The 23,996-nt window shown below is 36.4% G+C and overlaps 1 protein-coding gene across 4 annotated transcripts in view; it reads left to right on the forward strand.

Moving 5' to 3' along the window:
• Positions 1 to 23,996, forward strand: part of UNC13C (unc-13 homolog C) — a 543,682-nt gene that overhangs the window by 448,511 nt on the left and 71,175 nt on the right. For all 4 annotated transcript variants that reach the window (XM_053928749.1, XM_053928748.1, XM_053928751.1 and 1 more), the window contains 4 exons: positions 6,094 to 6,182; positions 12,443 to 12,592; positions 17,297 to 17,420; positions 18,872 to 18,928. In XM_053928749.1, the coding sequence (XP_053784724.1) occupies positions 6,094 to 6,182; positions 12,443 to 12,592; positions 17,297 to 17,420; positions 18,872 to 18,928 (420 nt within the window). The remainder of the gene's footprint in view (positions 1 to 6,093; positions 6,183 to 12,442; positions 12,593 to 17,296; positions 17,421 to 18,871; positions 18,929 to 23,996) is intronic.

A 23,996-nucleotide genomic window follows, 5' to 3' on the forward strand; every position in this document is an offset into this window, starting at 1 on the left:
TAAAGTAGGCAACCCATAATATGGACTGACTTGGGGTAGAAGTTACATTGTTTATACCACAATCCCCAAACTGTATTACCTGTCCCTTTATCATGTAATAACAATACAAACATTATCAGGATGCTAGGTAATCATTTTTATTTATTGGTGAATGATTGTGTTATTATCCTATAAAAGCTCAAATAGCTCAAAAGTAAAACAGATACATTTTGGTTTCTACTGTTGTAATAGCTTCATTATTTGATGAGTGTAACTTCAGTACTTATCAAGTGCAAATAAATACCTAGTCTGTGTTCATTTTTTCATAAATATATACTGTTACAGCCCATACAAAGAGCTTAGTTGTATTTCCTTGACCTGCAATCTAATTTGTACAAGTACATGAAAAAGAACATCATATAGTCCAAAACTTAGTTTCAGGAAGTCATAATATATTCGTTATTAAACTCTACAGAACTCGTAGCAATTGATTTAGAAGAGTTATAACTGTGCTGTGTAAGCAGAAGATGCATTATTCCTTCACAGTATTTTGCTGGTGCAATCTTCTTGATGGTAGAATCCATACTTAGCCTTAGGCCTGCTAACCTATTGACAACAATTTAAATCTAGAATTGAGCCATTATTAAGACATTTACGGGAAGTAGGGGGGTTTGTTTGCTTAGCTAAATTCTCTCATTCTGCTGACCACAAAGAAGGCCAATTAGGTACAACAATAATGTTATTTTGATTGGTATGTTTCAGAAAAGATTGAATCTTTTTTCTCATCTCATTGTGGGAATCTTTCCTGAACAGGACCAAGGAATCTGTAACAAAACCCCACCTATTCTAAAAATGCGTGTATTTTAATGATAGCAACTTAATTATTTTTTGTTTCAGAGATGTATATCTTTCTATATTTTTTTAATGATGAACTTGATGTGTTGGTTAGAAACTGCATCTGGTTGCCCAAAAGCTTATGCATGTAGCTGACTGAAATTCATCATAAAATATTTGGCCATATGGACTCAGTCTTTAGCTAAAGCAACACCTGACCAGAGAAGACACAAATTAACTTCAGTCTTATTTTACGTAGCACTGTCCTCTCAGCTTAATATTTGCTGGGCGATAGGGGATTGAAGATCATGCCTTTAAAGGAAATAATACCCCCTGTCAGTAGTTCTTGAACTTCAGCTTACATCAGAACTACCTGCAGAGTTTATTAAAACACACACTGCAGAATTCCATCCCCAGAGTATTTGATTCAGCAGGTCTGGCATGGGGCCTGATGGTTTGCATTTTAACAAATTTCCAGGGATGCTGATGCTACTGGTCAGGGGACCCCATTTTGAGAATTACTGCTCTTTGCTTTTCGAACGGCAACCAGGTACTTAGGAAATGGCTTAGAACACCTCTTAGTCTTATCCTGACTGCCCTATTTAATATGCTTCGAATGAATCTTGAAAACACCCGGGATTCAGTTGTTTGAATGCACTTTGATACAGTGTGCAATAGTGCAGGCAAATATTTGGGTTAAAAAATGTAACATTCTAAAAATACAGATGGCCAATTTGTAGTCATAAACAAATATCCAGCATTTTTTAAGCATGTGCGATGCTTACATTTTATACTTAATCTTATTGAAAGTGGTGGCGTTGTTGTAAAGAGGCTAAGCTTTAGCTCAGGTGTCTGATAAGGGCTTCTGATCTGTCTCACCTCTTCTCCTTAATGTAAATAGAGATTGTAATTCCCTAGTGAATACATTAATGAGAATCAATCTTCTGCTTTTATCTATGTTATAGCAATTACAAAATAAAATTAGTAAAGTATGTCTTAGATGTCACTACATAATAAAATAGACAATTTTAACTAGTTGCATTATGTCTTCCTTTTAGTTCTCAAATGTCTCCTAAAACAATTTGCCAAGTTCTTAGTATTTAATGGAAGTGTTTATTGTTACCTACTTATATTTACTGTATTTATTGGGAGTGGGGCAGGAGTTGAGATAAGAAATAAAAAGATTTAAAAACAAATGCACTAGCCTCAAGGAGCTTACAAAGAGTAAGACCTTGTAGAACAACAATTAGAGCAGATATTCCATTTAGCACCCGTTGAAAAAGATATTTAAAAGCTGACTCCCTGTTCTGTCAGGACCACTTTAAGCATCTCGTCCCCTTGCGACTGTCTCATGAAAAACAGAGGTTTGAGCACATGAAACATGAAGACAGAATTTATTAGTTCATTCAACACACATTTATGAACTGTAAGTTTTACTAGGCACTAGAGATGCAACAATTTCTAAAATGTAGACCCAACCCTCAAAGAACTCCAAGCTGGTTAATGGGAAGTCAGAACAATTAAAGAGGTAAGGTTTGTGGGGGAAGGACTCCTAACACTTTCTAAATTTAAAAATAAAGTTCAAAGGAAAGTCCTAGTTGTTACTTCTTATCCTGTAGTCATTTAAAGAATAAACTTAAACCTTTAGCCTTTCATTGTATAAATAAAACTCAAAGGTGAGATATTCTTAGGCTGAATGACAGTTATTTTAGTTTCATGGCCGTGGATAACAAGGAAGACTAAGTGTTTGAAGTGCTGGCTTTTATTTTGGCGGTATGCAGATACAGCCTGGTTTCTTTTCTCCTACCCATCTCTTCTATTAGAGTTAACAATTTGGACTTATATCTCAAGGCATTTGGTTGATTTGAAGCACAATGACAGTTGGAATTACTGCATACTGTCTCCTTAATTAGGATGAGAGACAGCTAGTGATGTTTTTCAACTACTGAAAGCAAGAAGTTCGAAGCATGAATTTATAGAACTGATACCTCTACTGTAACAGTTCATTCAAATCTGAATAGCATAAGGAAAATGCCAAAGTCTAACTCTAAGTTCTTTGGGAGGGTCTCTCTTCAAAGAATAAAAAAAAAAAGAAAAGAAAAGAAACAAAAATACAGGGTAACTTTGGTAGAGCTGGAGCATGTTTGCTTGCAGTAGAGAGAAACATGTATTACCTTATTTCTGGCAGCGTACCACATGATCCATGCTGAACACCACAGATCTACAAAGTGATGTAGGGCATTTCAAAGAAAGTTAACTTCCTGCTGGATTCACAGGGAATTTTTACCAATTTCTCAATCACATATTTTAAGTTGAGCCAGGCATTTCAGAATGAATAAATTTTTGACCAAATAGAAGCGTTAAACAGAAGTGATCTTTTCAAAACAAAAGAAATAGCAAGAGCTCAGATAAGTTTCTACAAAATTGCTTGAAGTAGTTTCCTGGTTAAAAGCCACTAGTCAGGTCAGCAGGTGCCATGATGAGATTTGGGCTTTATTAAAACTCTAGGAGCAGTAAGGATGAAATAGAAGAGGGAAAACAGGAACGAGGACACAACCCAGAGATGACTGCAATATAATCTGAATAAGAAATACCCTAGAAAGGAAAATGAAGAGGGTAGGACAGAGGGAGAAAACACTTCAGAGACACTACCAATTGTGCTAGGTATCTAAGTGAATGTGAAAGGAGGAAGAGAAAGAGAAATAAAATATGACTTTCACAATTCTGCCTTAAACAATTGTATGCTATCAATCAAATCAGAGACAATAAGAAGAGAAATAAGTTAAAGATAGGCAGATAAAGATAAGTTATAGATAATGAGATGACTCTCGGATATGTTGAGCTTGAGGTCATCAAAGTGGAAAAGTAGACGCAGGGGAAGATAGCCGTGATGCAGCAGGTATCCTGTTAAAGCTGGTTACAAGCATTCTGTTTGCATCTACACCGAAAGCCATACTTCTACCAGGAAATGAAAACTGTCTACTGATTAAAATTGCTAAAGTTTGACAGTTTCAGATTTCCAAGTAACAGCCAATTATTTGATAAAAAATCTCCATTCATGAAATGCCTAAGGTGGACTAAAATAACTTCTGGGAAATGAGCATAATTTTACCCAACCGATCTATCTAACCCTTGTTGTATGATTTTGAAGTCATTATCTCAACAGATGAACAAACTACCTTGATGTATATATAAAACTAATATGAAAACAAAATACAGAATTTAAATGAGAAACAACCCCATTTCCTGAAGAGAACCCTACTGTCTGAGCCATTTCCTTGAAGGTGGCAAATGTGTGGGTGGGGAGCTATCACCCAAGGTGTTTGGAACCTGAAGACAACAAGATGGAAGGGCTTTTCTCGCATTCCTTATTCTGCAACATTTCCATCCAAATTAAATCAGGTTAAAATTGGTCTTAGGACAACATCAAAAGATATTAAACAGTATTCAGCTTACACGGTTCCCTAGGACTGGGTCAGACAATCCACATATGATTTTTTGGTAGAAGTTATGACTTATTAGATTCATTATGCTTAGATGCACTTTAGTGTGAGGTCTTTTTAAATAGGTAGTGTGCAATCGTCTTGCTAAATCACTACCTCGCAACTACTTGTTGAATGGAACTCTCAAAAAGTATGAGCTCAAGGATATGTTAATATTCCTACTCCTAGAAAAGTCTACATCTGTTATGGGGGCCTATGTGTCTGTAGGTAAGAGCTATGAGTCTACCTGATGAGAAAGGAAAAAGATACAGACTCCAGGTGAATCATTTTGGCTCTAAGAGAGAAGCAGAAAAAATGGACATCAAGGATTAGTTTTATATAATCAATAAAGTATCAAATATCAAATGCAATTTTTTATTTCTATTCCAATGTTTTCAGTCACATCAATACAACCTAAAGCTACCCAGCAACCAAAGTATATAGCTAAAACTCCCCCTCAATAGTTATTTAATGTTAGGAAATGCTCTTGGAGGATTACAGGATCCGTGTATACTACTTTTTGTTCCTGGGCTGGCTCCAGGAGTTTAAGCTGCCATTGGGTCCCATGGCTATTTGGTGTCCTTCTTAGTTTCCATTGTTGTAAGTCCTCCTTTAATTTGTTCAATTCCCCAAAGTTGTCTTTATCCCATTCTCTTCTTTTCAATAGTAGACCAGCCTCTATAAGAACTATAGGTACTAATAGTAGGAAACTGAATTTCTAAAGACTCAAAAGAAAATTGGTTTGTATGTCAGAGACTAATCTAGATTTCTCTTTACATGAATTTCTATTAGCATTCTATTTACAACTCATTTGCAAAGACATAACTAACAAATAGGATAAAATTTTCTAAATGCTGGCAAAAGTTGTGTTGATCTCTAATAACAAAGATATTCTGCCAAGTTGATAGATCGATGTTTATTTGTGTTTATTTATAGTGTAACATTTTATAATATTAACATGATTTTAAGGACTAAAACCAAATTTAAAAAAAGTTAGCTTTTAAAGTTTGCACTATAAGAACAAGCACTTAAAAAGCTATTTTTATTTAATTATTTTTTCTTTAACCCCCCAAATTTGTTCAATAGCTTAGCTCCAAGCTACAAATACTTAAATATTAAAAGAGAAACTTTAAAAAATAAATAAGTGTAAAACTTTGAATTTTGCACACTCAGTTGTAAATTGATACCCCAAAACAGAAGTCAGGCCTATCGCTTTCAGAGAAACATTGGAGAGGTTGTATAATCTTTTTCCTATTACATTTAATTTTTATACTTGAAAAAATATGAAAACACCTTTGAGTGAGACACATGCAGTACTTAAAAATTAATTTACACCATTCTTAAGTTTTTAATGGGCCTATTCATTTCCAGAGATATTAAAGATAAAAATGTATTTTGAAGCAACACATACATTTAAGTAAGGTATTGCTCGTTTTTCTAAATTATGAAGTCATGTTGTTATGCCTCGCATCCCATTGCTATAACCAATGAAGGCCTTGCTCTCCAGCTCTTATTTGTACGCATGCTATGTATCTTGATCATATATAAAACTTTTTTCAAATGTAAAACTCCTCTGATTTATTTAGCATTTCTTAAATTTTTGCTAACATTTTTCTTAAATTTTTTGCTAACATTTTTGCTTAAATTTTTCTTAACATTTTCAAAGATAAAAAAGGAAAGAAAAAATATACAAGTGTTGTATTATTTAACATTGCCTTATATCAAGCCAAATACTTGCAAGAGAAAAAATGTGCTTTTTCAGAACTCCAAAGTAACATTGTTTATGCTCTCTCTGCAGCTAGATCCTGAAGCTAGTAATATTCTAAAAGAACTCCAGGTAAAACTCAATGGGGTTCTAGATGAGCTCAGCATCACTTACGGTGAAAGGTAAGTGGCCAAAGTAGTTATTACCAAGTGCTTTAGGATTCAGTTAATAATAATTATGCCTTCAATGCTGTCTTTCTCCTCTAACTGGCTGAATCCATTTAACTTCAAGATTTAATCTAAGTATCATTTCCTCTGGAAAGTTTCCACTACCCAGTGATCTTGTAGTGATGTCTCCCCAGAACTCTGTATATCCTTCAGTAGGGTGGCACTTACAACACTGAACTGGTGGCTTCATTGCTTAATTCCCTCACTTTGCTTCATAAGGACAGAAAACATATCTCATTCCTATTTGCAATTCTGGTGTTTAGAGTTTTACCAATTAGCTGTTGAAAGAATGGAGAGAGGGAGGGAGAAGGAAGAAAACCTTTACATACATAAGAATTATGATCTGCAGCCTTGACTGGTGTGGCTAAGTTGACTGAGTGCTGGCCTGCGAACCAAAGGGTCACCAGTTGATTCCCAGTTGGGGCACATACCTGGGTTGCAGGGCAGGTCCCCTGTAGGGGGCATGTGAGAGGCAACCACACACTGATGTTCCCCTCTCTTTCTCCCTCTTTTTCCCTCTGTTGAAAAATACATTTAAAAAATCTTTTAAACAAAAGAAGTATGAGTGGCATTCATGCCATACATATCAATGTGGTTGTGCTTCCATATCAAGTGAACTTCAACACATAATTGAATTAAGTCAGAGCTCTAGGTTTAGAGGCTTAGAAATCTTAATAAAACTACTCTGTGGGAAATTACTGGCATATTTATATTTTCTCTGTTTTTAAAAAGTTAACTGCTCGTCTATGATGTTGTTCTAAAGAGGAAGAAGTTCATCCTCTATAAAATTCATTTTGGTCCTCTAGGGAAAAAAGCCATCACCTCATCATGAAATGTGAAAATAGATAGGAAAGCAAATACATCTTTGAAGAGGTTAATTAATTTCATACAGAATTTGGTTTAAATGTTAGCTCAATAAATGTTAACTTACTATTTTAAACTGTACATTCACTTTTCAAATGATCCTAAAATTTACTCTTATAGCCAGGGCTCTCTGAACTCCACTCATCATTTATTATTGGGTCTTGGAAAGGTGCATTACTTAATAAACACTTATGGATTCATTATGCTGCTTTAAAATCAGAGATTAAAATGTAAAGACACTAAAAGCATCATATTGTCACTCAAACATAGAAATGAGGCAAAGAAAAATCCCATTCTTGGACTGCTCATCAGGATTAGGGGTATGTTCGTGGTCTCTGTGGAGCCCACCTTCACCATTCAGATGCTGAGTGAGGTGCAGCCTTGTTCTACTGAGCTTAGGGTAGTGGCTCTGCATTCTTCTTTGTGTTGTTAGCTGGCCTGGATGATCCTGCTTACTTGACCTAGATGTTAATAAGGAATTTAAAGTTTGTTTACCTGGAGTTAAAGAGACATTGTCCAAGACATTTAGGGGCTCACTGGCTCTGACTTAGGGTGACACCAAGGATGGTGCCTTTAGTTAGCTATCTTAGGCTTACATCTCTTTATTCCAGTTGTGAATTAATACATGGTTAGCAGAAAGACTGTTGCCTTCAGCTAGGAAGGCAAAAATAGAGATTATTTAGCAAAGCTAAAGGGGAAAAAAAAGTGGTCGGGAATAACAAGGAACATTTGGAACTTTGTCTGAAGTACGATAACTAAACATAATATAAACTAGAATATAAATAGAAAAAGTATATTTAAATTACTTTCTGTAATATATCCAAGTCATCTTTATGAGCAGGTACTTTTTATTTTGTTTTGAGCTGTTTCATTTTGTTTGATAGAGGGAATATTCAGGTATAAAGGCTAAAATGTGAATTATGATTTGAAAAAATTGAAGCAAACTTCAGTTATAGGAGTGGTGTCCTTAGGCCACTTGAAGTATTCATTCATATGAAGCCAGCTATTTTAACCTAGATATTGAAACTCCTGATTACCCAGTATCTGCTTCTTAATGAAGAAATATAAGAAAGAATCTAATACTTTGCTTAATTAGGGCTAGAATACTGGAATAAATAACTGACCTGTCATGCTTTCCTTACAAAAAGAATAACTCTTCTATCCTTGCTGCTATGGTTCTATTTCCCACACTAGTAGCCAGGTCTACAACACACGCACAGGGTGAGTGGGAAGCCCAGAATGATCAGTGAGATCACGTTGTGAAGTCAAACTGGATAATTTTAGTGTGAATCTTAGAGTCTAAATTAGTGGTCTAGAGTTTCAAAATTAAGTGCATAATTAATTGCCCAACTCCATTTCAACTGGTGTTATTAAAACCCACAATCAAATAAGTCTGTTGTACTGTGTGTACCTAGTGGAATGATTTTACAGTAAAACTAGGGGAGCCAAACCACACATCTGAAGCCTGGTTTCCTGGGTTTCTGAGAGGGTCTCAGAGTACCCCCCTGGGAATGGAGGTTCGGTAATACCACATCAGTGCTACCCTAGAGATCGGCACAACTTGTACCACTTAGATTTTGCTTACACGTATATTTTGCAGTTTTTTTGGTGTGAAATTACTACATTTTGAATGATATATTTGGTACCCACAGCTGACTGGATTAAGCAAACAAAGAATTCATGAACATTTTATAGGAATTCTTTTATAAACTGAGTGTTTGGCTCCAGGGTGCTTACAGAGTCTGTTATTACTAACTGGTAATAATTCAAGCTGTTTTGTAAAGACTTTTTCAACCAAATAAATGGGTAGAAAAAAAGATTTTCAGGTGAATTTACTAAAAATTAATAAAGACAAAAGATTTTAAAATGAAATGCCAGTGTTAGTTCACCCTGGACTAATGCCAGATAGAATGCCATTCTCTCTCATACTCAGTTAGCCCTTCTTCCATGTGCCCAATCTCACCCACAGAGCTTGTTTCTGGTGGGGGTGACCATATGGGTCTGTTGTAGAAACCTATTTACACATTTTAGGAATGTATCATGCTCTCTGCTCAGTCTGTCCCCTACTGATCTGGGAATCAGTGCAAAGGCAAGTAGCTATTTCAAAGGCGATCATCACTACACTCAGCAGGATCACGGATGACCCAGTGGTAAATCAATAGTTCAAAATGTCCCGCATTTATTTACCTTCTTTTTCCATTGCCCCGAATAGCTTCCACCTTTACCCTCACTAAATAAACATGCCACCATACTCTTTGTCACCTTCTTCACCATTCCATCCACCTCTCCAACAGCCACTAACCTGATAAAAGTCCAAAGGCAAGTCCAGCCAGGTAAAAGCTAAATGGTCACGCATTTGATTGCTTTGGACCTGAACCTGAAAGAGGGTGGTCCATTGAATTAGATAAATATACAGAGAGCCAAAAATGAACCACTTCCATAGGGGCAGGCTGATATCCAAGGATCAAAGAAACAAATACAATTGCCAAGTCCAGAGGGGCAAAAATGTCAACAGTAAAAAAGTCAAAGAGAAGTCAGGAGCCAAAGATGGAAGATGGTCAACATGATGGTAGATGTAGAATCAAGCCTTTATTATATGCTCAAAATTATGGACCAGTATTTATAAACCTGCTATGAAATGTGCAGAGGCAAGAAAAAACCCAAGTAGAAATCATTTAAAATCTATCAAAGATTTTCAATATTAGGTAGCAAACCCAAAAATTAGAAAAATGAAATATTTGATATCAGGCTAACTAAAATATTTCCATAGTGTAAATTCTAAAATAAAATTTCTCATGTGCCACAAAAACAAATTTTATCTGTTCATTGATGTATCTTCAGCACTTAGTAACTTAGACTGGCACATGTAAGTATTTATTAAATATTTGTAAAATGCATGCATGTATTGATAAATATTTACATTCTTTCTGTTCAATAACAGAAGCATTATACAGTGAAATTTCCTAAACATCTGTACAAAATTGAGGAATTGGCTCATTTGGATACTTCTCAAATAGTATGAACTCCATGATCATTTTGCGTGAGGGAGAGGAGGAATGGGACTGACCTGATTGCTATGCTAACATGAACTCTTTCCTTCTAATCATTACTGTTCCTGTGATGCAGACATTTCCCAAGCTTATATTTATCCATGTTCTCCTAAATGTTTTTTTTCTTGCCTGCCTGCACATGTATTATAATTTCTCATATTGTTCAAAATGTGAAGGTAACAGACATGACAGAGGAATCATGGTAATGCTGAGTCCCACTATTTAAATCTCTCATTTGCTGCTCCTTTTTCAAGAACCACCAAAACTGGTATTAGGGATATAAAGAGTCAAAAAATAATACTAAGAATTACTCTTCACAGACTTAGATTCTTAGACTTTAAATTCTTAGAGTGGTGAGGCAGTAAGGGTGAGTGTAAAGAGAGGGTCCAATGACATATTCATATTACTTCTTGAGCAGATTCTTTGTGCCAGAAGTGATGTTTTATTCCATAGTGTTCATATCTAGCCCTGGAAAAAAAAAGCCCCTGCCCTTATTGAGCTTACATTCTAGGTGGAGCAACTAACAATAAACAAATAAATTAAAAATATGCAGTGTGTCAAATAACAGAGTACAGTTAAGAAAAAAAGAGAATTATAAGGGAATGGAGAGTAATAGAAATGTCATTTCACATTAAGTTCAAGAAGACTTCCCTAGCCCTGAGTGGTGTGTCTCAGTTGGTTGGACATCAGCCCACAAAGCAAAAGGTCACTGGTTCAATTCTCAGTCAGGGCACATGCCTGGGTAGCAGGTTTGGTCCCTGATTAGGGTGTATGTGAGAGGCAACTGATTGATGTTTTTCTCCCTCTCTTTCTCCTTCTCTTCCCTTCTCTCTAAAAATAAATAACTTTTTTTAAAAAAATAAGACTTCTCTAAGAATATGATATTTGGCATGTGCCTGAAATAAATGAGAAGCCAAAAGACCCATGAGATATTCTATAGAAGAGGAAGCACGAGATACGAGTGTCCTTGGCGATGTCTAAGAACCCTGGATAAGCCTTTGTGGCTGGACTGCAATGAAACAGAGAGAAGAGTCTCAAAAGATGAGATCAGAGAGGTTTCCATGGCCAGATTATGTTTGGCTTCAAGTCATAATATACATTGTAGGTTTTGTTCTAAGTGGATCTGGAAGCCACAGAAGAGTTTTAGCAAGAGAGGAACATGATCTGGCTTCTATTTTAACAGGATATCTGTAGAGGGTGAACACCGGGACAATTTAGGAAATTATTACACAAGTTCAAATGTAATAATGATGGATTGGTGTATAGTAGCTATGTGGAAGTAGTAATGGATTCTCAGATACAGGATACTTTATGAAGATTTGCCGATGAGTTGGATTTCTTTTTTTAATTTATTTTTATTTTTTACATTATTTGTTATTGTATTTTTCCATTTATCCCCCATACCCTCTTCCACCTCTACCCACCCCCCTTCCAACCTACAGTCACCACACATTGCTGTCCCTTTCCATGAGTTCTTTCTCTCTTTTTTCTTTTTTGCTCAAATTTAGACTTCTAAGTGAAAACATTATATATGCAGTTTAATAAACACAGACTGTATTTCAGATTAGAGGTTATGTCTGCAGATATATATTTGGGAATTACCAGTATACTGATGGCATGAAGCTGTGAGACTAGTTTTGATCGCCAAGAAAATGACTTTTCATGGAAAAATGGACTGGTCCAAGAATTGAGCCTAGAAGATTACAGTGTAGGGTTGCCAGATGAAATACAGACTATGCCCAATTAAATTTGAATTTCAGGTAATCCAAAATATTGCATGGGGCATACTTATACTAAAACATATTCACTATATGAAATTCCAATTACCTTGGCATCCTGACTATTTATTTGCTAAGTCTGACAACCCACCTCCAGTGGTTGAAGGTCAGGTAATTAGGAAGTAACAGCCAGTGAGGTTAGGAAAGACAAGAAGGAATGGAGTCCCAAAAGTCAAGTGAAGAATGTGTACCCAGACAGCAAGTATCTTCAAAAAACAGTCATTTTCCCAAGCAATTCTCAGAGGAACACCTCAGTTAATACTGTGAGAGATAGGGGCCAAATGGACCCCCACTTAAGTTAATTCAACATGAAAAGTGTTACTTTTCTTTGCTGTACGTATGAACTCCAAGATATCACTGCAACAAAAATTTTTCTAGCTGAACAATTATGTTTGAAAACTAATGAGCAGGGGAATTCATACCAATCAAAACAGACCAAACTTTGTGGGTTGAATTTTTTTTTTAAATGAGCAAAGAAAAGTATAAATGCTTTTATTCCAGTATTTATATTCCTTATTTTTAGTTTCCAGCTCATCATTGAAGAGTGTATAAAGCAGATGGGTTCTGAACTAAATCAAATGAGAGCAAATGGAAATACTGCATCAAATAAGAACAGTGCGGCAATGGATGCAGAGATTGTATTAAGGCCTCTCATGGACTTCTTGGACAAAACGTAAGTTTTCTACCTAGTTTTCTTTTTATTTATTGCCATAAATTTTTACTGATATGGGTTTAAGGAGGAAATTGTTTTCTTCTATGTAAGACAGCTTTAAAATTTTTCTATAGAAATATATTAATTTATTAAAAAGCAAAAACACTTTTAGTCCATTAGATGGCAAAAAAGCAGTGATGACTTCCTACAGAAAATGAATAATGGAAAGGAAATAAGTATTGCTAACTAAAGAGGTACGCTGAGGGGAAAGAGCTTTATGATTTCATGCTCCTCAGATAACATATTGTTTTGTAACCTATTGGACATTAAAAAAAAAAAAAAAGACTGAATTGAGTCCAGGATATCTGATTTTGTATCAGAAACCTACTGAGAAAGAGAATAGCACAAGTGTGACTAGAATTAATTCAGCTCAGAGGCTTGAGTGCCCATCTGTACCAAATCTTATTCCACCAGGGGTGTCCAAACTGCAGCCCGTGAGCCGCATGCAGCCCAGGATGGCTGTCAGTGTGGCCCAACACAAAATTGTAAAGTTACTTAACACATTATGAGATTTTTTTGTGATTACGTATTGCGATGTACTTAATGTGTGGCACAAGACGACTCTTCTTCTTCCACTGTGCCCCAGAGATTCCAAAAGGTTGGACACCCCGTTAGACATTAGGTAGTAATGAAAAAGAGAAGCAAAGTCACCACCTCCATAGAGATTACAGACTAGTTGGTAGGAGTGGGTGGAAATGGAGGCCTTTATGGCCAACTAAGACAGTGTTCTTAACCAAAAAGGTGTTCGTTTGTTTGCTTGCCTGTTTTTTTTTTAATGTTTCTGTTCAGTCCATATTCTTCGAAGTTCTAATTTCATAAGTTTAGAGTAGGGTCAAGGCTCCTTTGTTTTAATGTGTCCAAATTTGGGAACCATCGATCTAAAGCAACAAGAAACATGACTTCTTAAACAATGATACTTGAAATCAGAATTGAAAGTAGAAGAGAAAGCAAAAAATAATAATAATTTTGAATGCCTGCCAAGGGACCAGTGTTACATCTGGCAATTTACATATGTTACTTCATTAATATTTTTGCAGCAAATTAATTAATACCAAAGGGACCAAAATAAATAAGACAGTTGCAATACTTTAAAGATAAGTTACACAAAGAAAAAACTAGGGAAACCTCTTCTATATATTTACAACTTCCATTTTAATTCCATTTCCCTTTGCTTATAATCTTACTGCATAAGTAAATCTGGTCTTCTCATCACTTTAATGTCAATATTTGGTAGACAGATTAAGTCTTCTTCTCTGTTCTCTGTGAGGAAATATCTACAAGGTAGGTGATTGGGTAACTAGATGTTTTAGCAGGAGGGAGGCAGGCCAGTGGGTGTAGAAGAAAGAGGTAGCAGAAAGAAGAGAAGAAGCGAGGAAGGAGAGTAGGAAGGAAAGGGGAAAAAGACAGGAAGAAAGACTTCTCATTTCTTTAGTTTCTTACTGTAGACTTTTACTCTTACCATCTAGTTTTTTATAAAACTCCTAAAATTTTCATCTTATTGTATGGCTCTCTTCTTTGGACAACACAGGATTAAATCCCATGAGCACACTACCATTTGGTCGTGAATGGGATGGTGAATGGAAAGCAGAACAAAGCAATTCTGATTCCCTTAAAACTCTTACTGGAATGCCTTCTGTTTTCAGAATTCTAACCAGCAGTATATAGATATGTCATTTATCTTTGGCACAACTATGTACTTTTGTATATACTTTAACCAAAAGTTGTGGAACATACAGAAAGTTTTCAGGTATCCTGATACTGTCAGCTAGTAGCTGAGGGACCTTCAATCACTCCACCACCTATAAAATGAGACTAATATATAAATTGGTGGACCCTTCTTTTTAGTATATTTAGATTCTTATTTTATTCAGTTTCAATTTTCTACTTAGAATGATATGTTATTTTATCATCATACATATAATTTATTCCAATTCTTGGTGGAGACAGTGTATAAAGATAGAAAAACATCTATGAGCTTTTAAAATTTGTGAAAGAGATTTAAAAATTTTGGAAAGTGTTATTATATGAGTCATGACTAGTTGCAGAAATTCCCAGAGCTAATTTCAGAAGGCATATCCATAAAACCACTTGTTAATGGGAGATTTTTAAGTCATATGTTAATTCTGTTCTCAAGTTTAGCAAATAAAAATAAGAAAGGAATATAAATAAACACAATCAAGTATAAAGTAATGATCTTCTGTTCAGACAATCAGTATAAATTTGATTCGGGTTGGGTTTTTAAAGGCGGAGTGGGTTTGGACACAGGGAAATGAGGGACAGACACATTTCCAGTGGTGAAGAGAAAAGCTGGATAAGTTATCATAAAAATCTTGGCCAGCTAGTACACAGGACATTTAAAAATTTTCTGGTTAATCAGTTCTGTGATCAGTGAAGCTAGATAGCTCAGATTTCTAATACATGCTTTTCAGCTTGCATTATCAAGTTGATTATCTCTGACTAAATTAAGGAAGCAGTTGCTATATACCCCCCCTTTTTTTTCCCTGTTATTTAAAATTAACAATAGTGGGCTGAAAGTCTTCAAGGGAGCTTTGAGAAAGTCTCTTTAGAAATTGTATTATATTATAAACATGCAGGCTCTCTTTGTCTTCATGCAGCCTCTCTCAGTCAGACGTCTAACTTCTTTACGTTTCATTTTCTCCACCACGACCGACCTCACCACTCTGTAAAATGAGCTGTAAACTTCCAGCTGGCAGAAATTCCACGCAAAGCTGCAGACATGACAATGATTTTATACCCATTCATTCAGTTACAGACTAAGCAGAATTAGTTAGCTCTCCAAGTACATGAGTTGCCCAGAAAAACAACATCAATTCTCAAACTCAGACCCTTTGAAAATGGAAATTACACATTCGCAGATTTGGCAGTGCCTCACATCATCCTAGGAATTTCTCTGAGGGTAGAGAAATTCTGTTGTTCTGCCCTGACACATCTGCTGGCTTCTACCCCATGTCCAGATAATGAACAGCCCCTGGCAGGATAGAAATGTAACCCTTAAACAATGGTTTCTAAACTACTGGGGCCACAGAGTTCCAGGGGTATGCCTCAGGGATCTCTAGCTCTCCCTTCATCCAGGGGAGGTAGTTCTAATGTTTTTATATATTAACTATTCACATACTATAGTGTTAGGAGAAATACTCTATGTGAAAAGTGTATTTTGGAAATTTCTCCCTTTTCCTCTCACATGTCACATGCCTTTAAATGTTAATTATTAATTTTATTATATGAATATTAATAATACATTTAAAACAGTCAGTTCTGTCTCTCTCAGAACCAGAACCTAGGTTATAATTTCTGAGTCCAAAAGTATATGGAGTACTTAACAGCACCATACAGAGTCAAAGAAGCTTTGGTGAGATGTACGACCCACCTTTGGCCATCTGTGAAACAGGTGTGGTTAGCTCTTAGTAAAGTCTCAGAGTTCACTGCCACATTTTGTTACATGCGGTGAATATTTCTGCAGCAGTGTGTCTTCATGTACTCCTGGGCCTTCACACACAAACACATTTACCAAGGACAACATGGCACGTGGGACAACATGTGCATTTAGAGAAAGAGGGCCTCACTTTGCCGCTCAGCCCTTACTCGCTAGCTTCACTCTTTGGACAAGTTCCCTGACCTCTCTGAGCCTGTCTTTGATTTCTAAAATGTATGTATGTACTAGTAGATTACAATTATCTGCAGAAGAGGTTACTACACTAAGTTGTTACATATGCTAGAGGATGTCACCATCATTATCTCACCAATAAAAGAATAACTTGTAACTGATACCTTAAACCTATTAAAGTTGGTAGATATGGAATCTTTAAAAAAAAAAAAAGAAACTGAACTCGGAGAAACAGACAACAACTCTGGTGGCTGCCAGAGGTGGGGAATGGGGAAGTGAGGGAGTGAGTGAAGGGGGTGAAAAGGTACAAACTTCCAGTTGCAAGGTAAATCAGTCCCGGGGATGTAATGGACAGCATGGTGACCGCAGTTAATGACACTGTGTTGTACATCTGGGAATTGCGAGGAGAGTAGATTGTAAAAGTTCTCACCACTAGAAAACAATTATAACCATGTGAGGCGATGGATGTTAACTAAACTTGTTGGGGTCATCATTTCAAGTATATACATTTATCAAATCATCATGTTGTACACCTGAAACTTACACAGTGTTATATGTCAATTATACATCAATAAAACTGAAAAAGTAATCAATAAATGTCGGTAAACATGGCCTCTTGAGTGAAATTATATGCATCTTTGCCATCTTATTATGCTGGTTCAATGCCAGGGAGCGATGAAAATGTATCTTCTCGGTGTTTGTCCTGAACCGTGAACATGGAGCGTGTCCTGAACACAATTCGGGAACGAGGGTGCAAGTCCTGTACTTTGGGAACCTTGGTGTCAATTTAGGAAACGACGTAAGGGAAGAAATAGTCCAAATTCATTTTCTACCAATCAGTGAATTATCTAATGTAGAGTCTGATGAAATACATTTTTGATACATGTATTTTTTCATTTGAAATTTAGCATTTAAAAACCATAAAGGCCTCTTCAGGTACTTTCACCTCAATATTGAAAAATGTGAACCTCTGATCAATAAAAGAAGATGATAGCTGGATAGGAGATTTGTAAGTGATTGTATGTGTTACTTTACTTCAGATTAAGTCTCTCAGCAAAAATCTGTGAGAAAACTGTTCTGAAGCGAGTTTTGAAAGAGCTGTGGAAGTTAGTTCTCAACAAAATAGAAAAACAAATTGTTCTTCCTCCTCTGACAGATCAAACAGTAAGTATTTAAAGTTTGATTATACTTTCAATAACCCATGTAGTCTTTTTTTGCTTCAGTAAATGGATTTGATCCAGATGAAATATTAATTAAATCCACTTCGGGAAAATGTTTTTGGTGTACAGTGTCTTAATAATGATCATTGAAATAACATTTTCCTCCACAAATCAGTTTTGCATAGTAACAGTAGCAGTCAAATGTCATGGCAGGCACCCCACCCCGTGCCGGTATGGGCACTGTCTCAGCCCATGATGGTACTCTATTGTTTTGGTGTTGTTTGTTTTTTGTTGTTGTTGGGTGTGTTGGGTTTTTTCTTTTTGCATTTTTAATATTCCTTGAAGCAGCCACCAGCCTCCCTGAGCAACCATCAGCTATCTCCTAAAGTAGCGTTTATTGCTTTTGATAGTTCTTTAGTAACAAACTTGCATGAGCTTTACCTGTGCTGCCCTCTGCTATTTTTCCCACAAGCCCTGCTACCTATAGTGCAGAAGTTTGTAGAGTATAAGGTTTTCCAAGAAGACTTATATCATGTTATATTACATTTCAGCTTTGATATAGGCCTTCCCTAGGAAAGCTTACCATCACATCAATTTTCTCTAGCATTGAGATCTCTTAGTATGATGCTGTATCACATATTTATTCATTCAAACACGCTCCTTGAGCTTCTACTATGTACTAGGCAATGTGCTGGGTGCTGGAGATAAATATGAGCACAATTAGACATGGCTGCTGTTCTTGTGAAGGTTGTATTCTTTAATTTCCTAATGAATATACAGGCTCTGCTGAAACATGGAAAATGTTACTCCTGAGTGGCTGACTTTCCTTACTGTGAAAATATTTTAGGCTACTAATGAACTTAGTCAAATTTAGTACTTTCCTGTACTAAAGATACACCTCCAGTTCTTCATTCTAATAATGTGTTGGATAGTTTATTCCAGTGGTTTTCAAACTCTCCCCAGGACCTTGGGGCTGCAGGAAAAGGCTGCAGCTGAGGAAGAACTTACACAGGCAGGTCTCAGATTGCACAGCAGCTCAGGAGGAACAGGTCCACCTTCTTGAGCTCTGTCTTAAAATTTCACACAGATTTATTTTGGGAAGGAATAGTATAAGGGAGTTTCCTCTACTGAAAATAAATTAATAAAACTTAAAGATCACAGATTTAATCCATGTGGTATATTAAACTGGCTATATAAGCAGGAATCCAATCAGAAGCTCAGACGTAAAACCTGCAGAACTGGGACTCCTCTGAGGACAGTTACAATGCTGGCAGTACTGAATATCTTTGACCCGGTCTGTAAAATGGACCTATTAAGGGCATCTGGCATTAAAGTCACAAATATTATGAAGAAATAAAGCAAATTCTCCATTGACCACATTTCTACAGTGACTATTACCAAAGCTCTTAGACTAAATCTTCTTTCTCTCTCTCTCTTTTTTATGTGTATCTCTAGGGACCCCAGATGATTTTCATCGCTGCTAAAGATCTTGGACAATTATCCAAACTGAAGGTAATAAGAATTTAAAAAATGACTGGTTGTCTGTGAAAAGTTCTGAGCTAACTACAGGTCTGCAAGGACCCACCCTTCTGCCAGCAATGGCATCTACCACGACAGGACCAAGAGCACGTGTGTCTGGGACCCCACAGTCTGCTTTAGGGATGAGTAGGGTCAAAATATAGGGACCGAATTTCGCTTTCCCCACCATGTTTCTGATTTTCTGGCTGGTAAAGCAAATGGAAGTTTTTGACTTTGTGTTGTAGCATTCAGCATTACCGCTTTCGGAAGAAATTAGAGAACAAACAAGGTCTGGGCAGAAGGTATCCAGCCATGTAATATGAAAAATAGAGACGTTTATTGAAGATACAAGATACAAGAAACACTGTACTTAGGACAATGATGCCTGAGTCTCCTTCAAAGTGGGCACCTTGGGACCTCACACAGTTCTCCCAATCACCACTAGTTGCCCCATCGTATTTTCCTGAATCTCATTGATGATCCAAAATCTCTTCCCTTGCAAAGGTGATTCTAGTTTTGGGAAAAGCCAGAAGTTGCAGGTATCGAGTATGGGCTGTAGGGGGGCTGAGTCACCTGGGTGATTATAACCCAGAAGTTTTCGCCAAAAACTTCTGCACAAATAATGATGTATAAGTGGGTGCATTGTCATGATGAAGCTGCCAATCACCAGTCGCCCGTAGCTGCGGCCTTCTGAATCCAAATCATTTCTGCAGAGGAATGTTCAAGCTTAATGAAAAATTGGATGCCGATCAGTTGCTCTTCTCATTCAGTCATTTTAAATGTGATGGCCACACAGTACACATGCTCATTCATTGACATTAACCACCCCCACCGACTAGTACAGTGAAGTCGTCATTGCTCAGGCATGCTCATTCCTGTCCACTCTCCTTGGCTATAACCTTGGCCAGGTTATATCAGTGTCACACAAACCATTCTGGCTATATTAACAATGGTGGACTTTTTCTGGACAGACCTTATATTTTCTTTCATATACTAAACTGGCTTTGTATAAATATAGGCAAAATGGAACATTTCATAGAAATCAAGTAAAGGCTAGAGAAGTCTTATACCAAAACACCTAATGGAAAATGAAACTCATCAAAGCAAACATTAAACTTGTCAGTATATTCAACACCATTATAAATGAGAATTTGCTGACTAAATAACCTTGCCCTTTATAATTGCTTGAGATTCACAATACTTACTGCAGATGTGATAGGAACCTGACCAGTTAGAAGAGGAACTTGACTGGCTAAAATGCATATTATTCTTCTGTGACTGGCTTATTTCACTTATTCCATTGTCCTCTGGGTTCATCCACATTGTCATATATGGCAGGATTTCCTTCTTTTTAAAGGACAAATATTATTCCATTGTATGTATGTACCACATTTCCTTCATCTATTCATTTACTCATCAATGGACCGTGAACAGACCCACGTTGTTCCTATAGTCAGAATGCGTGTTGTCTGATTTCATTTTTGTGGACTAGCATATAGTGTAGCATGGGGATGGGTTCCAGGCACAGACCACCTGGCCCCTATCCTACCTCAGCTGCTTCCTACCGTTGTGACACTAGCCAAAGTATCTAACCTTTGTAACCTTCAGTGACAGTAACCAAAATATTTAACCTTTTTAACCTTTAGACATGGCATTTGTAAAATACAGAAAATTTTAACACTTTGTTCATAGGATTGTTGTGGAATAAGTAAGATAACACATACATTATCTTTGTGTAGCAACTGCAGAAAGGATGCCACCTCCCAGTCACAGGAAGAGCTATTTGCCTCCTCCCCCGGCTGGCAGCTCCAAGTTAGGCATCACGGGGATTGTTTTGTGTTTTAAAATGGGGGAGGCTAATCCATGTGACTGTCTAATTACTTACTGTGATAAAATAGCTGTCCTATAATTTCAGAATCCCCTTCCTCAAAAAAAAGCCAATAATTCATTTAGAAGACATAACTGTCACCTAAAATTGTTTCTTACAGGTATTCAGTGATTTTGATACTTCAAAGCGAAGGTAGATGTCACTGCCAAGCTATTATTTTGTATCTTGGATCTCTCTTTCTTTATCTCTCATTACCTTCCTGGGATTTCTAGTTTCTACTTTATAGATTTCTATGGTGTTTATAAATCCATTTTATATGGATTTGGTGTTTATATGGATATGGATATGGTGTTGAAGTTTCTCATATACAACCACGAAGGGGAAACAGCATAGTGTCTCGTTACAAAGGAAACGGCCCGGCCATGCTTCTAGCACCTGTGTGATGTTAGAAAACCTGCTCCATCTCCCTGAGCTTCAGTTTCCTGAGTGAATCATTATATCAGGTAGAAATGTTTCAGCTTCAGGTGACGAAAAGCCATACTAACATAAGCAAGGAGGAATTTTATTTCTATATGAAACTATGTAGTCCTACGATAACTCTGGTTCCTGGTTTCCATCACTGCTTGATTAGGAACTCAAACGATGTTACAGAAATCAGTTGCTGTCTTTCAGCTTTGTTCTCTCCTCATTTGATGTATTGCTGTAACAAACCTCCCTCCCTCTTTGTAAAATAGTTGTCTCTGTTCTGAATCCAACATCTTTGAACTTGAAATCTTGTAGAGAAGAACACCCATAATGATGCAAGGAATTCCAGCAAAATCCACTGGCAGGCACATCATCAGCTCTGATGGAGTGTTATCAACATTCCCAAGCCAACCACTGTGGCCTGGGGAGTGACATATGCCATTTGGCTTAATTCACATGCCTGCCCCTGGGCTGCACATGCAGTCACGCCTGTCCAAATCTTATAAATTCTGGGTGGGATGGAGACTGGCTCTCCAGAAAACATACGCACGTTAGGTGGAAAAAATCCTAGTCCACCGAAAATATAGGTTAGGTCCCTTTGAAGCCCCAAAATTACATCAATTCAATTAATTCTCTTGATTATAATAACCTAACAGCAAATTATAATAAAATGTCATAAAAGGGTTATTTCATCAACACTGAAGTAATCTGAAGAACTAAAAATACAATCTTGGTGTCCATGGGTGGTAGAAAATAACTTAGTTTTATATTTTTCAATTACTGACCCTTGACGTTTTTAATTTTTAAATTATTAGTGCATTTAATTATTATTTGAGTTACAGACCAATAAAGCCTCAATAATCATACACAAAAACTTAAAACCTAGCCATAATAAAGAACTTGTAATTTTTCAAAGTTATTTCCCTTATTTATTCACTAGACTATCACTACCAACATATGAGTATATATATATTTTTTTTAATTATGGGCCTTTACATTTTTTTATACATTAGTTTGAAAACAGACTTGATCCACTGGAAAAATGCTATCTAGAGTAATTCACCAATGGCTAAATTTAGAAATCCTATATAGAAATATGAACAAATAACAATATTACTTAAAAGAGCACATGATCAAGAAAAATAGAATAATGAGGGAACTATGATTTTGAATATATTCGTGAAACAAATACTTATTCAGCAGTTTGATATATATATTTCTGGAACTTCATAATGTATGGATATTAAGTATGCCCCAGTTTTTGTTATTTAATGGGATCAGATTTGTCATAACTTTTTTAAATGAATACATCTTATGCACAGAGGTGGTACAATATCAAACCAATTAATAAAAATATGTCTGAGACTATGCATTTACTGCCAGCAAGCAGTAACTCACTGGGCAGTTACTCATCGCCAGCCTCTTTCAGAGACTCCTTTATTTGAATGAGCTGTTGTTAACTCCCAGGAAACTATTTCTAGCAAGAATTATATTTTTCTATAGCACCACATATATTATTTATCAGCATCTACTTTAAAAATGTGATCACATCATAAAGCTAGTCAAGACTGATGAAGCCAGAGATCTATTTAATATAAAATATTTGTATTTACTTGTCCTAAAGCATCTCCCCTATATTTCAGCAAACATTTTCCATTACTCTTTGAGTCTCAATGGGTATTTAATATTTCTGTCTAAAAATATTGAATGTACTTAAATGTTTGAGCTGAAATCCCTACATGAGAAAGATGCAGCAAGATGCAGACGTGTATACTGTGGGTCCATGAAGTATTATACCATGGTTTCGACAATATTCAAAGGAGTATCATTCTATTTAAGCACATTAAACTTTACAAGATAAGCTAAAAGAAGTACAATTCAATTACCAAAAGTATATTGGGTGCCCAGCAGGTGATAATTGCCAAGACAGGCACTGAGAGGCTGCAGAAGATGGAGAAACCACCTTCAGGAAGTTGTGTCATCCACTAAATAACAGTAGAAGGGCTAGAACAGAAACATGAGCCAGTAGTTGTGATTGTGCAACCTGTGAATTGCACGGAGTGCCTGGTTAAGGTAGCGAATGATGGTCAACATGAAGTCCATGCTCCACTTGGCAAGTGGTGTGTGCTGATGCGGAGCTGCGCCCCATAGAAAAAGAGGCACCTCTCATTTTTGTTTTATGTGTGGCCGTATAATAACAATAAATATATTTAAAAAAAAAAAAGAGGCACCTTTCATTACTGACCAAAGGCACTGGTCCTTTCATCAAGCCGTGCATTCTTGGAGCTGTGGGCTTTCCCTCTAATTCACACAAAGGCACCTGTAGAAGTTAGAATGTAAGTTCCAGGAGGACAAAAGTCTTGTTTTATTGAACAATGTGTCTCAGTTACCTGGGCCAGTACTGGCACATAATGAGCACTCAGTCAATGTTTGTTGGATCTTTCTGACTGGAATAGTGGTTGCCTGGGAGAGATCGTATTAATTTGGGAGATCAGGGCTTTTAAAACTTTTCTCCTAGACAAATTTCTATTTTCTTTACTACTGTCTTCATTTCCCTAAAGAAGCTTTGAGTGATGTGTTGAAACAGCTCATATTGAACAATGAGGAAAATCTATTGTAACATATGGAAATCAGTTCTAAAATATTGAAAAATGATTTTGAAACATTCAAAATACCTAGACCTAAATTCAATTAACACTTTCGTAGTAATGACTAAGTGTTGAGGGGCTACAAAAAAGAGAATAAATTGGAGGCATTATAATTAAGGTA

This window comes from Desmodus rotundus, chromosome 7 (genome assembly GCF_022682495.2).
Source record: "Desmodus rotundus isolate HL8 chromosome 7, HLdesRot8A.1, whole genome shotgun sequence".
NCBI lineage: Eukaryota > Metazoa > Chordata > Mammalia > Chiroptera > Phyllostomidae > Desmodus > Desmodus rotundus.